The 14,015-nt window shown below is 52.0% G+C and overlaps 1 protein-coding gene across 10 annotated transcripts in view; it reads left to right on the top strand.

Moving 5' to 3' along the window:
* Positions 1–14,015, top strand: part of ARNT2 (aryl hydrocarbon receptor nuclear translocator 2) — a 97,083-nt gene that overhangs the window by 52,877 nt on the left and 30,191 nt on the right. For all 10 annotated transcript variants that reach the window (XM_019640142.1, XM_019640141.1, XM_019640144.1 and 7 more), the window contains exons 7-8: positions 2,854–2,919; positions 3,229–3,314. In XM_019640142.1, coding sequence (XP_019495687.1) covers positions 2,854–2,919; positions 3,229–3,314 — 152 coding nt within the window. The remainder of the gene's footprint in view (positions 1–2,853; positions 2,920–3,228; positions 3,315–14,015) is intronic.

The following is a 14,015-nucleotide window of genomic DNA, read 5'->3' as shown; positions in this document are numbered from 1 at the left end:
TGCATGTTACGTAGGGGGGGGTGAGAGGACGGCCTCCTTAATAAGGTGACACCTGAGTAGAGACCCAAAGGAAGTGAGCAAAGGAGACGTGGGGATATCTAGGGAAAGAGAGCGTCAGGTAGAAGGAACAGCAAGTGCAAAGGCCCTGAGGCAGGGGTGTTCTTGGCACGTCCAAGGAGCAGTGCGGTTACGGCCTCGAGCAGGGTGGACAGCGTGCGGCACAGGAGGAATGGCAATTGATGCGGTTGAGAAGTAGACGACATTAGGTCATGTCAGCCTCGTAGGACTTCAGTGTTTACTCTGAATGAGGGGAGAGGCCCCTGGAGTTTGAGTGTAAGAGTGGCATGCTCTGAATTAACATTTAAAAAGGGAATGCTGGAGAAGAAGCTTGCAGGAGAAGAACAAGGGTAGCAAGGAGGAGGCCCGTGTAATAATCCAGGCGAGAGGCATCGTGTCACAGTGATCGTGGTAAAAAGCACTCAGATTTAGACTGTACTTCAAAGAGAAAAAGAATTTGAAGACCTGAAATGTTTGCCTGCCCCACTGCAGAAACGGAGCAGCCACTTCCCAGGATGGGGAAGGCTGTCCTGGGAAGCCGGTTTGGGCTGGACGGCGCCCGTCAGCCCTCTAAGTGGAGACCATGAGTTGAGAGTTGGACGCGTGACTGGAGTTCAAGGGAGGCGTTGGGGCTGGAGATCTGGATGTGGGGACAGACGTCAGTGAGATACTGTAAAGCCTAGGACCGCGTGAGGTCACCTGGGAAGTGAGTGTGGAGAGAGAGGTCAGAGCTGTGAGCCCTGGGCAGGTGGCAGGGAACCAGAGAGGGTGAAGGAAGCTTCTAGGTGGGAGGCGTGATCAACTGCCAGGTGCCACCGACGAGTCCTGACTGGGAGACTGAGGGTCAACCGCTGGATGTCAGGGGGACCAGCAGGAGCCAGAGTGGCAGAGAGCTGAGCATGCAGGCCACCCGCCCCCAGGAGAGAAGCCAGGCCCTGCCGCCTCGCCCGCCCAGCACTGGGCCTCTCAGGCTCTCCCTGAGCGCTATGCGGTCCCACACCTGTTTGATTCAGCGCCAGTGCCTCCTGCCCTCTCCGACCGTCTCCTCCTGGCTGCCGAGCTTCCCAACACGGCTGGTGCTGTGGTCTCAGGCCCAGGCACGTGAGCCACTTGCTCGTGTCACTCTCCTCCGACCGTCTCCTCCAGTTATTTGCTGCTGGAAGTGGGACTTGCCACTTGAGCATCGAGTGGGTCCTGTGCAGTTCCAAAAAATGGACGCTGTAAAATAAGAACATAATTTTTTGTCATTCAAAGTAATCCTGTGAAGCAACTGTCCTCCTGAACCAAAATCTGTTAACCTAGGGGCCGGGTCACCATCTGAGATGACCCAGATTGTCTGTGTTGAGGGGAGACCTGCCTCTCTGACGCCTTGCTGGGCCCCCAGAGCCCGCAGAGGATTTGAGCATGGCTGTCCTTTCCCTCCCAGCTGGCTCTTGTCAGGCTGAGCTCCTGGAGGACACAGATAGGGTCCCCTCCCCTCCAGCCTCCGGTGGAGCAGGAGTGGCAGGAGACATGACCGCCCCAGTAGGACTGAGGGGTGAGTGCAGACCGCCTGCCCTCTGTTCAGCTGGGAGGCAGCAGTAACATGTACCAGTGTCCACCTGGGGACAAAATGCCGCCATCAATGTCGTCCAACACAGCAGGTCCTTCCTCAGGGCTTCGGGCAGTAGCGTGAAGGCCACCTCACTTCCTGAGCGCTCAGCACTTTCTCACTTGCACCGTCTTGGCTTTTCCCTTACGAATAAACTGACCGGAAGCGTCAGGGCCACCGTTGCTATGAGTGATGCCATTATCACTGCCCAGCCCCCGCATCAGGCAGCCCCCTCCCTCATCGGCACCCCAGCTTGCTTTTTCACAGTGCCGGGTCCACGCTCCCAGGATTTACCTGTGCAGTAAGCAGCATTGCCATCTGCTGCGAGCAGGACCTTCCCTCCAAAGAAAGCGGCTCAGCATCAGCAAGACACTGGGCACAGTTACCAGAGGGCAGAGGGCCATGCCAACCTGCTGGGCAGCCGTGTCCTGCTGTGGACACCACGCTGGTGCTGGCAGCTGTCCCAGGCTTCACAGAATAACTGGACTCGTGTCTTTGCCGTGTTGAATATTAAGACATCCAGGGTGTTACCTGTCATGTAGATGGGAAGTCGAAATGTACATCCAGAGTGGGCGTGTCCAGCTGTGGTCAGAGCCCAGCTTCCGTGCGTGTGGATGTCGGACTTCAGAGCTGCAGAGCCCGTCATTCAGAAGGGAGGCGGGAAAGCTGGTGGGCAGGGCTGCCTCCCATCCCCCGTGTCCCCGCTCTGTCCTTGGCCGTCGGCGGGCTTCCAGCTGTCTAGTTATGCCTGGTCACTGCCGGCGAGGAGAGCTTCCTCAGCTGTGAGCTGAAGCCTGAGAAGATGGCCCTGTTTGTCAGCTGGCAGCAGCTGTTTTGGTTGCTGTGTCTCCGAGCTGGGAGACACACTGTTGCTGTCATCACCCCCTTCCCTGTTTCCTGAGAGCCCCGTGGTGACACTGAAGTGATCTGCAGGACCGAGCTGGGCCAGGACCTCCTGGAGTCGTCCTGTAGGTCTCCAGCGTCAGGGCTGGGCCATGCACACTGGGTCCCCCTCTCCTTGTCTTCAGGGGCAATCCAGATTTCAAAGACACGGGAGCCCGCTTCTGCACTGGGAGGAAGTTGGCTCTAGGGCTCGCCGGATGAACGTGGTAGCCTCAGATGAAGCCTGTCTTGTTGACGGCAGCCCTATAGTTCTATAAACTTGCCTCGTCTGCACTCATTCTCGTCTACTTTTTGAATCTTAGGTGTGGAAACGCTCCTTTGGACCACCTCCCTCTGAACAGAATAACCACCATGAGGAAAAGGTTCAGGTCAGTAGGCCTTCCTGATGGATGCTTTCGGGCTATGCTGGTTGGTCACGTAAATGCCTTTAGCTAAGGAGTCGCTGACCCGGGAGGGGAGGCTGGGTGTAGAGAGGACCAGGAGACCCGCGCGTCGGGGTGCCAGGGCTGAGATGGGACAGGGAGCGGGGTGGAGCTTATTCTAGACTTTCAGACCATGGGGGAGGAGGGGACATGTGGCAGACAAGTGACCCCAGTAGCTTAGACACCAGAGGAGCCACCGCCGTACTGGCCTCCACCTAGGCGCTGAAAGCAATTTCACAAACGTTTTTCCTGCAGGAATGGCCTTGGCCCTGTGAAAGAAGGGGAGGCCCAGTACGCCGTGGTCCACTGCACAGGGTACATCAAGGCCTGGCCCCCAGCAGGTAAGCAGCCCAGCACCTGTGCTCCAGGCAGCGGGGGCCTCGGCAAGCCCGTCTGCAGCCTGTCACCAGCGCACTCGGGAAAGCCAGGGTGGCGTTTGAAGCAACGGTCGTTAGACCACAAGGCCCCTTGTACACTCACTGCTGTGGTTCACACCGGCAGGAACAAGTGTTGGTGAGGACGTGCAGCGGCTGGAGCCCTCCTTCCTTGCTGGTGGGAGTGTAAAATGGTTCTGCTGCTTTGAAAAGCGGTCTGACAGCTCCTCAAAATGTTAAACGTAGAGTCACCATGTGACTGATGCAGCAGTGTCACTCCTAGATACACCTACAGAGGGTGCCCAAAAAATGTATACACATTGTAAGAAAGGGAAAAACTGTGTTAAAATTATGCCGATGGGAACCGCTTTGAGCACCTCTTGTAATTGCAGAAGTCAAACGTGACTTGTATTCATCTTTTGTTATCGGTATATATTGAATAATACAATTTTAATACAGTTTTCCTTTCTTAAAATGTGTACACAGTTTTTTGGCACCCTCCGTATATATCTAAGAGAACTGAAAACACATGTCCACAAAGATGCTTGTACGTGAATGTTCATAACAGCTTTATTCATTGCGGTCACAATGTGGAAACAACCCAAATGTGTGCATCAGCTGATGAGTGGATACATAAGACGTGGTCTAGCCGTACAATGAGATATTATTCAGCAGTAAAGTGCAGTGAAGTATCAATTCATGCTGTATGGTGGCTGAACCTTGAAGACATCATGCTAAGTAAAAGAAGCCAGACACATGTTGAATGATTTTATGTGTGGGAAATACCCCGCGTAGGCAAACTCAGCAAGACAGAAAGCAGATTTGTGGTTTCCAGGTGTGAGGGAGGGGAAATGGAGAGTGACTGCTGATGGGTACAGTGTTTATTTTTGAGGTGACAAAATTTTTTTACAATTGTGAGAGTTGCACAGCTCTACACACTCACTAAAAGCCACTTCCTTTAAGTGTCAGTTCGATCAATTGCTAGTGCTCATAAGGACAGCGATATCCTTATCGATCATTCACCTGCTCAGTGCATCAGTTGCTGAGCGCGTGTTGTAGACTCCCAGCTCTAGTGGTGAATTTGTCTGTTTCTTCTTGCAGTTCTTTCCGTTTTTGCATCACGTTTCTGACGCTCTGTGGTTCGATTCACACATGTTAAGGTTCTTAGGTCTTCTTGGAGAATTGACCCCTTTGTCACTCCGTAATGCCCTTCTTTTTTTTTTTTTTAAGATTTTTATTGGGGAATTGGGGGATGGGAACAGTGCTGGGGAATTGGGGAAGGGGAACAGACAAGTTGCTGTCTTTTCTTCAGTCTAGTTGTGGAGGACGTTGCTTCACTGGCCCAAGTTGGCACCATCATTGCGCTCTTCCCGGGTGAGGCAGATCAATCATTGGTTTCTGGACTGCCGCTCACGGCAGTTTGAGGGCTGCTCATGCTGGCTGCTGGCTACACACGGTAGCCCATGGCAACCTACTGCAGCAGGGGCTGCAGCCTACGCCGTCGCCGGCAACTCATGGCAGGCCAGCTCCAGGTTGAGCTGTTGTTCAGCATCTTAGCTGTAGAGGGCAGTGTCACTGGCCCTCATATGTGGGATCTGAACTGGGGCCCTCTGGCATCCCAAGCCAGTTCTTAACCAATGCGCCACTCGGCTGGCCCCGTAATGGCCTTCTTTAGACCTGATAATTTTCCTTGCTCTGAATTCTGCTGTGTCTGAAGTTAATGTAGCTACGCCAGCTTTCTTTGGACTAGTATTAGCATGGGACACCTTCCTCCATTTCTTTTACTTTTTTAAGATTTTTTTTTATTGGGAAATTGGGTGAGGGGAACAGTGTTGGGGAGTTGGGGGAGGGGATTGTGGAATTGGGGAAGGGGAACAGCCAAGTTGTTGTCCTTCAATGTTAGTTGTGGAGGGCGCAGCAAGCTCAACTCCAAGTCCAGTCGCACCGCTCAGCTCAAGGTGCTGTGTTCAATTAGTTGCCGGTGGGCATAGCCACCATCCCATGTGGTAATCGAACCAGCAGCCTTGTTGTTAAGAGTGCACACTCTATCCACTGAGCCATCCGGGCATCAGCTCAGCTCAAGGTGCCGAGTTCAGTCTTAGTTGCGGGCGGACGTAGCCCACTGTCGAACAGGCAGCCTTGTTGTTAGGAGCACACACTCTCACAGCTGAGCCATCCTGCCACCTGTTGGCAGCTCAGCCCAGGCACAACTCACTGACCCATGTGGGACTTGAACCGGCGACCCTGTTGCTTAGAGCTTGCACTCTTGAGTAAGCCCTTAACCAACTGAGCCACTCGGCCGGCCCCTTTCTCCATTCTTCTACTCTTAACTATGTCTTTACATCTAAAGTGACTTTCTTGTAGACAACAACATATGGTTGGGTCTCCAGTGGTTTAATCCACTCTGACCACCAGCCTTTTAGTTGGGGTGTTTAAGCCATTTACATTTAATGTGATTACTGATACAGTTTGATCAATACCTAGCATTTTTTTTCTTTTTATTGTATTTGTTCTTTGTTTCCTTTTTTTGCCCCCCTCTCTTCCTGCCTTCTCTGATTTTCATTGAGCTTCTTGTATGATTTATTTTTCTCTCCTCTCTTAGCATTTCAATGATACTTCTTTAACAATAGCTTTAGCGTTTGCCCTAAGTTTGAAATATACATTTACAACTCATACAAATCCATATCTGAACATACAGTACCACTTCGTGGGGGGACGCAGTCACCTTATAACTAGGTTTTCCTTCCTTCCGCCTTCTGTCTCTTATCATCTTACTCCCATTCGGTTCACTTACTCATAGGCTGTCATCGCCCAATACATTGTTACTATTATTGTTTTGAACAAAAACAGAAGTTTCTTCACTCATTTAACAGTAGCAAACATAAAAGATGTGATTGCCCCCACTTTATTCCCTCCCCAATATGCCTCTTTACTTCTGCAGATGTGACCTTCTAACCTGTATCCTGCCCACTGCCCAGGGAAGCTGTGAGGCTCTGAAGCCTTGAGACGCCAGATTCCTGATAGAAGGTTGTTTGATGAGAGGCAAATAACGCACAGAGGTGTGGGCAGCCTGGAGTGAGCTGCCCTGCAGTGGGGTGGTCACCATGAACGTGCGATGGCCTGACAGAGGCCGAGCCCTCAGGCAGCCAGGATGGTTGGTGGGGACCAGCACGTACACAGATGACTACTGGACAGTGTGTGGGGCTCCCTGCCCTGTGCCGGGGTCCAGAGAGGCTTCCTGGACGAGGCCCGTGGCAGTGCCCAGTCTGTGCCAGCTCTCAGGACCCTGTGCCAAGCAGACCAACCGTCTGCTTCTTTATGCTTCCCTCTTTGAATTACTCAGTGGTTCTCATGACACCAGGCAGATTCCTCCTCCTGATTCTGGCCTAACGTACTTCCGTTCTTACCACTGTATTTGGGCTGCAAGCCTATAACGTCCCAAGAGAAATGCCATGATCGCTGTAAGTCTAACTCCTGGGATGTGAGCGGGAGGAGGAGGCTGAGCCCCAAGGTGCAGGCGGGGGTCGGTGTCCGGGGCGTCTGCAGGGATGACTCAGGCAGCTCTCCTGGGGTCACATGGGGCTCTGCTCCGTGACCATCCAGTGGACGGCGCAGTAGGGCAGCAGGACTTAAGTGTGCATTAAGTCTCCAATGCCCGCCCTTGAAACTGGGCCACATGAAAACTGGTGGAAAGAGCTGGGGGTGTTTATCTTGGAGGAAGCAAGACATGATTTCTGTGTTTAAGTATTTGAGGGGGTGTCATATAAAGGAGGAATTAATCTTACTTAGGTTATTTCCAGAAGGCACAATTTGGACCAAAAGAGGAAAGTGACCAAAAGGCAGAGGCAGATTTTAACTAAATGGGGAGAAATGAGCAAAGGATATGAGAAAAGTATTTATATATATATATATATATATATATATATATATATAATTTATATGTATATACGTAAATACATCCACACACTAAGGTGGGGAAAAAATCAATCTCCTGTTAATTATAACTGCAAATTCAAATAATTTGATACCATCTCCTCTTGCCTATCAAATAGCAAACAATCAAAAGACAAAATACACAGTGTTGGTAAATTTCAGAAAAATGGACACTTTTAGATACTGCAGGTGAGCATATAAATCAATAGAAACCTTCCGTGGGATAATTTGGCAGTGTGTATTAAGTGCCTTAAAATGTGGATCCCTTACCATACAGGAATGGGACGTCTAGGAATTTGTTTTGAGGAATGAATTAGAGAGGTGCACGCATTGCCCGTGTACACGTTATTTATAATTGCGAGAACTTTGCGTTCCTCTAAATATCAGTGGTAGAGAATTGGTTAAAAACAGAACGGAGCATCTATTTGATAGAGCGCTGGACAGCCATCACACAGGCGTGCTTGCAAACGGCACTTAAGAATGAAGCAACGTGCTGAGAAGAGTTAGAAACAATACCAGCTCATACAACAGAAACGTCATGGGGACAAATTTAAAGTATAAATGAATAGTGTGCCTTTGCCTTGAAAAAGTGTCCGTAGATGACAGATGACTGTTGCTTCTGTGTAGTGGATGACTATAATCACTGGCTTTCCCTCTATTTGTGCCTACCCTTGCCAAAATCTTATAGGATTTCAATAGTCAGAGGAAGTGACACGTGTATGGAATCAATCTGAATTTTCTAAAGAGCATGCCAGACAGTTGGACAGTACTGAATTTAGAAATTCTATTTTCTTGGGGTTTTGTTTTTTGTTTTTTTGGTTTTTTTTTTGGTTTGGTTTTGTTGTTGCATTTCTTTAACAATAATGGAAAAGAAGCCTGCACCACACAGGATGACTATAGCATGCCTCCAGCCCTGTGATTGCTCATTCTCTGCTCCTTGACTGGTAACTGCCTTCTTAGCACATAGAACACGATTTCGTGCCCACCATTTAGATCCCCAAGACCAAGTGCACGCTTCATTCATTGTATCAGCCCACTGCTTAGCTCAGACCTGGCTCATAGTATGTATTTCATGAAGCTTGGAGGGAAGGTTGGATGGATGAATGGATGGATAGATAAAACGAAAGAAGGAAGAAAGTCGATGAAGGGAAGAAAGGAGAGGGAGGAAAAGGCACTTGCCTAAACAAAAGAAATAGTTGGCTTAGGGCGATGGATTGGTGGAAGAATTTCTTGCCAGAATTTCCAAAGGCGTTTATAGAATCCACTTCCCTGGAAGTCTTTTAAAATGGTGGGGACAGTCATCTGGCTGCGAGGAGGTGGCTGCTATGAGGTCATTGGCACTCTCACCCCATCATAAGGTCATGAAATTGAAGCACTGGGGCAGTAACTCACGTCATGCCTGAGTGAAGGCTTGTAAATGCCCACGAGGAATGCTGCCCCTGCCTGTGCATGAGCTCAAGCGCCTTAATTATAAACAGTGACTTGGTTGGGATGCCTGAAGATTCCTAAGCCCCAAAGTCGCTAAAAATATCTGCAGGCAACTTTGGACATCTCGATAGGTAAGCCTAAGAGGCAGACTTGATGGTGCGGACAAGGGCCTCGTAAAAAGATTCTGTGACAGCCCACGGGCAACACGTGTGTTCATTCCTGAGTCCGTTAGCTGCACCGGCACATCTCTAGCTGGTCCCGCTAACCCCACGTTCATCACAAGCATCGCAGAGTTTCTGATATATTCCAGGAGCCCCTTCTGTTACACAGTGGCCTTCCCAGGTAGCCTCTCAGCATCTTACCCTACGTAGGTTTCCTTTTAAACACGTGGGGTGGGAGTGAAAGAAAAGCAGGGTCCCAAAGGCAGTGCATTCCCCCACCTAACCCTTCAGATTTTCTTTAATCTGAAGAAGCAAGCACGCCGGGTTCACCATAGTAGAGAAGAAATCAGCCGTGGTGGGTTGTGTTTCTAGTTGGGGACGTGTGCTCAGAGTCAGAAAGAGACTTGACAGTTCTGAAGCTGTCGGCGGCCCCCACCCCATCCGTCGTCATCACCCTGGTACCTTCCATGTCACAGACTGACATTCAGCGTGGAGCCGGAACTCATCTCTGTCACAGGCCTCTTTCCAGTCACCATCATCTCATGTGCTTGGACCGTCACCTCAATCCGTGGGAAACCTCTGGTTAACTGGGGTGTGTCTGCACGGAAGAGCCAGTGTGTGACCCTGGGGAGGGGGCACGGGGGCCGCCTGGGTCAGAGGGGGCCCGCTGGCTGGCGCCTGCCGTGCTTCCTCGTGGGTGAGGCTGATGCTTTTCTTCCCTTTGCTGCTGCACCTTCAGCCATGCCAGAGGCCTGAGGTTATTGTGGGATTTTGGCTCGCATCTGTGGTTGGTGAGGCCAGTGCCGTCACTTCACCAGACAGCTCGGCCCTGCTGTGAGCTCATCTAGGACAGCCCGGCACTGCTTGCAATTTGCTTGTTGAACATAGTGTGTTTGTTTTTCCTTCGTTTGAAATTCTCCAAAAGCTGCTTGTCGTTATGGCGGCCACCAACCCTCAAGGCGGTGTGGCTGGATCCTTGCCCTGCCCGTGTCACATGTGCTCAGCAGGTTCTGTGTCCTGCCCGGGATCTCGCTGAACCTTCCTGCTCAGACCAAAGCTCTGACCTCGGCTTGTGCGATGGAGAACGATGGGTGGTGAAGCTCTCTGGCCTCCTCGATCTCAGGCGGGCAGGGCACAGCCACACTTCCGCTTCCGTCAGTAAACACTTGTGCATCCCTGCCGAGGCCCAGGCACTGTGCACGGCTCTGGGGTCCTCAGGCAGATCTGCCACGGCCTTGCCCTTAAAGGGCTCACCATCCAGTGGAGGAGACAGGGTGGTAACGCAGGCACGCAGAGGGGAGCACGGAGGAGGGAGGCCCCGTCGGCGCGGGTGTCAGGGTCGGCCAACCCTCACTGGAAAGTCTAACGGGCAGGGAGACTGTGCTTCCACACAGCTCAGCAGACGCAAAGAAGACGTAGGAATTTGCTGGTATAAAAATGCTCTGCAGGCATAGGGAAGGAGCTGTGTGGATAGGGACGAGGGAAGTGTAAGGGTGACACTGTGTCACTGGTGAGTGTCCCTGGGGCCTGCCTCTAGGAGAAGCCCTTCGCCGTGCATCATGCTATTTAATTTCACAACATCCCTAAAGATGAGAGGGCTCTGTCCTTACCTCCTTCGTGCAGACGAGACACCGGAGGGCTAAACGCTGAAATTAGCCCCGTTCATACAGCTAGCGAGCCATACACTCAAGTTGTGAACCAGGGCCTTCTGAAGCTCTTACCGTAAACGTGCTCTACTATCTCCAAGCGGCAGAGAGTGGCTGTGCTGGGAACCATGTGGAATTCGCTGGGACGGTGGGGAGGATGGACAGCCGGACAGGTGGGCAGGCAGATCCTGGGGGCAGGGCGTTGTGGGCCCAGCCCGGGGGTCTGCACCCTTCTCTGTGGAGATCCATTGAAAGCCACTGGGAGCTTTTCAAGACCATTCTGGAGGTTGGATTGAAGCGAGAAGAGGGGCACAGATAGGCCTGAAGGACAGGGGACCAGAGAGAACCGACCCAGGGAGGAATGGTGAAGCCCGAATTAGGGCAGCGGCTGTGCAGGTGGCCAGGAGTGTGGAGAGTCTGTGGAGAGCGGGAAGATGTGAGATGATGGGACAAAGCCAGGCTGCACCAGGCAGGACCACAGCTGGGCTTCAGACACCAGGAGACGTAGTGCTGATGCATTACGCTCACTTGCTCCCTTAGTGGGGCTCTCGGGCCATCGTTTAAATTTTAGATACAAGGTCACTATTACTTGATACTTTCTATCTCTGTCACAAGAAAGGGGGCTGCCACTTGCTCGCCTCTCATGTCCTCTTGCCCGTGGTCCCTCTGTATTGTAGTTCATGTCCCAGAGTCAGCATGACCCTCACTCAGGATAACTTCTCTCAGGAAGGGTGAGCGGGTGTCACATCTCACAGTCCCTTGAACATTGGACAAGCCTTCCTCCTGCTGCTCTTCTTTGGCTGTCGGAGAACCTCCTGGGTCACGGGTTTGTCCCTCACCACGGTGGGGACGCTGCTCTGTCATCTATAGAAGTTGGCGTTGTGCGCTGAGGTCTGAGATCCACTTTTCTGCTGCTTTTCTAACCTCGGTGACCCTCGTAGGTTGTCCTGAGTTTGTCTTTGGAATTAAAGACATTCACTCAGATCTGTCTAGGGTTGGTCTGTTTTCATTCATTGTACCCAGTGCTGAGTGGGCCCCTCAGCTGGCAGACTCAAGCCTTTCCCCACCACAAGGGAATTGGTACCGATGTTTCCCGGTTGGCGCTGCCTGTCAGCTGGCCCCGCTCACTCCCGGAAGCGCCATCCCGAGTTCCCGGATCTGTCCTCCTGGCCACTTGGAGTTTTGCTCTAATGTGTTCATCCCTTTCTTCCAAATTCCTGGAGAATTTCTCAATCTCAATTCTCTGTTCATGATTCCCATTTATTTTAAGAACCTGGCAATAACACTTTCCATGTGAACTCAGTCCTCTTGAGTCACACTGAGTAGTTGAATTTAGTTTTTTTTCTGCTTCTTCTTCTCCCTCCTCTTGATAAAGAACGTCTTTTTCCCTTACTGGGAACATTTGTGATGGTTTCTGAACTTAATCTCTTTTTCACATGCTTGTGATTTTTTTCCACGCGCCTCACCTTAGACAGGTCGCCGTGAGCTTGTCCATGGTGGAGAGTTGAGGACGGTTCCGTCGTTGGTCATGTGGGTTCTAGTAAGATCTTTCAGTCCCTGACAAGGGCAGAAGAGGAATGTTTGGTTTTCCTGTTACCTGACCAAGGGTTCGCGTGTCTGCATGAGTGCCGGCGGTGGAGTGAGGGGTGACCGAGGTCGCAGCCCCCTGGTAGGATGCCCAGGCATTTGGCCACCATGACCCCTTTTGGGTGGTGGGAGACAGAGATTTGCTTTCCCTTGTCATCCCCCATTCCGTGCTGATCTCCAGCCACAGCAGCTCTGAGCTTGTAGGTTGGTCCTGCCGGGGCCCTTCCACACATCGGCCAGGGGGGCCTTTTCCTTCCCATGTGGGGAACGGGTTCCTTGTGCTGACCCGCGCTTGTCTCACCACAGGCTCTCATTGCCTCGGTGATGGGATGGGGGACAGGTGGTTACGCAGGTGGTCTCCGTTTGCTCTTTGGAGCCCAAAGCACCAGTTGTACGCCTAAGCTCTGCTCTGCAAAGTGGGGGGATTGTTTCTTCAGGGTCACCAGCGGGAACCCTGAAATGCGAAATCCCTGCAGGCCAAAATCCCCACCCATTTCTTAGCATACTGCCTGAGATCACACCTCCCCCACACCTCCCTGGAGATGCAGGGAAAGAAAGGGTTCCCTGGTCAACAGCCGGGGAGACCCTGCCTGCTGGGTGCTCCCCCTAGAGAGCCATGTTCCCAGGTTATGTCCCCTGAGGCCTGTGCTGATGCGGAGCCTCTTTATCTTTGTTTAAATGATGCTTCCCACATGTGTTGGGCCAAAGAAACATTTTGTTTGTTTGTTTCCGCCTAAGACTTATGACCATTCCCCAGAGGAGATTTGGGAAGCGTGCTGTGCACAAGTGGCCTGAATTGCTCTCCGAAGGTGATGGTTTCTGCCTGCGTCTGGCGGCAGAACAATGTGTGAATCCCCACGGGAGGCTGTAGGTCCCAGGCCAGACCACACCTGGCACGACTGGACAGCAGTCCGACCTCCCACGGGTGTGCGTAGGGTTAACGCAGCCCCTCGTGAGGGACTGAGAAGCGTTCCCGGCCACGGCTGCATGTCCTCCCGACAGCAGTTTCCAGCTCCACTTTGTTTGTGTGTTGTTTATATTACTTAGGTTTATTTAGACGTGCCTGGGGAAGAGTGTTTTCGGAGAAAAGGTAATTCAGTGAAGGGCAAAATGTGCTGGCGACACCGACCAGGGAGCCGTGGAAATCTAAAGGTGAAATGGCTGGAATTACCCTGTTTCTATTAAAAACCCCGTTTTGATAAACGTTGCCGCTCCTGCCAGGACGCGGGTTCCTCCTGACACCGGTCCTCCGGGTCCTGGCGTCCAGCCGTGTGCTCCTCCCTTGGTGCTAAATGCTCACCACACAGCATGGAGAGGAGGGAGAGAGTGCACTGCTAAGTCCTTAGTCTGCAGCAGCGTCAGGCGCTTAGTAGGTGCTCAGAAAGTGTGTCACACTTGGCTGATCTCATGACCAAACTGACGCTGAGCTGAGCGCTGCTTCAGGCCAGCCCCTCCCCTCTCCAGAGGAACAGCCTAAAACCCTGCAGGTGTCTGGATCTCCACTGACCCCAGCCTCTCCTCCTGCCCTTGGCCGCAGCCCTGACCCTCTGCTCTGCAGCCAGGCAGAGCTCGGCGACCACAGTGGGGTGACCCCACCTCTTTCCAGTGCCAAGGGCTTTCAGTGCCACCGTGAACACAGCACTGGATATATTAAACCCCATGTGCCAGGCATGTGCCGGGTGCTTAGCACACACTTTCTCATCTCATGCAGTCCTAACGATTATTCCCATTTCACGGATCAGAACTACGTTTATTCCCATCTCCCGATGCTCAGAGAGGCTAAATGAAGGTTTTGTGGTCAGTACATGGTGCAGTCAGGATTTCCGAGTCAGGATGCCTCCGGTCACTGGAGCCGGAACCCTTAGTCACCATCCGGCCACTCTGTCCCCACAGATTTGCTGGTGCCAGGCATG

Source organism: Hipposideros armiger, unplaced genomic scaffold, assembly GCF_001890085.2.
Source record: "Hipposideros armiger isolate ML-2016 unplaced genomic scaffold, ASM189008v1 scaffold_48, whole genome shotgun sequence".
In the NCBI taxonomy this organism is placed as follows: Eukaryota; Metazoa; Chordata; class Mammalia; order Chiroptera; family Hipposideridae; genus Hipposideros; species Hipposideros armiger.
This window is presented reverse-complemented; position numbering and strand designations above follow the sequence as displayed.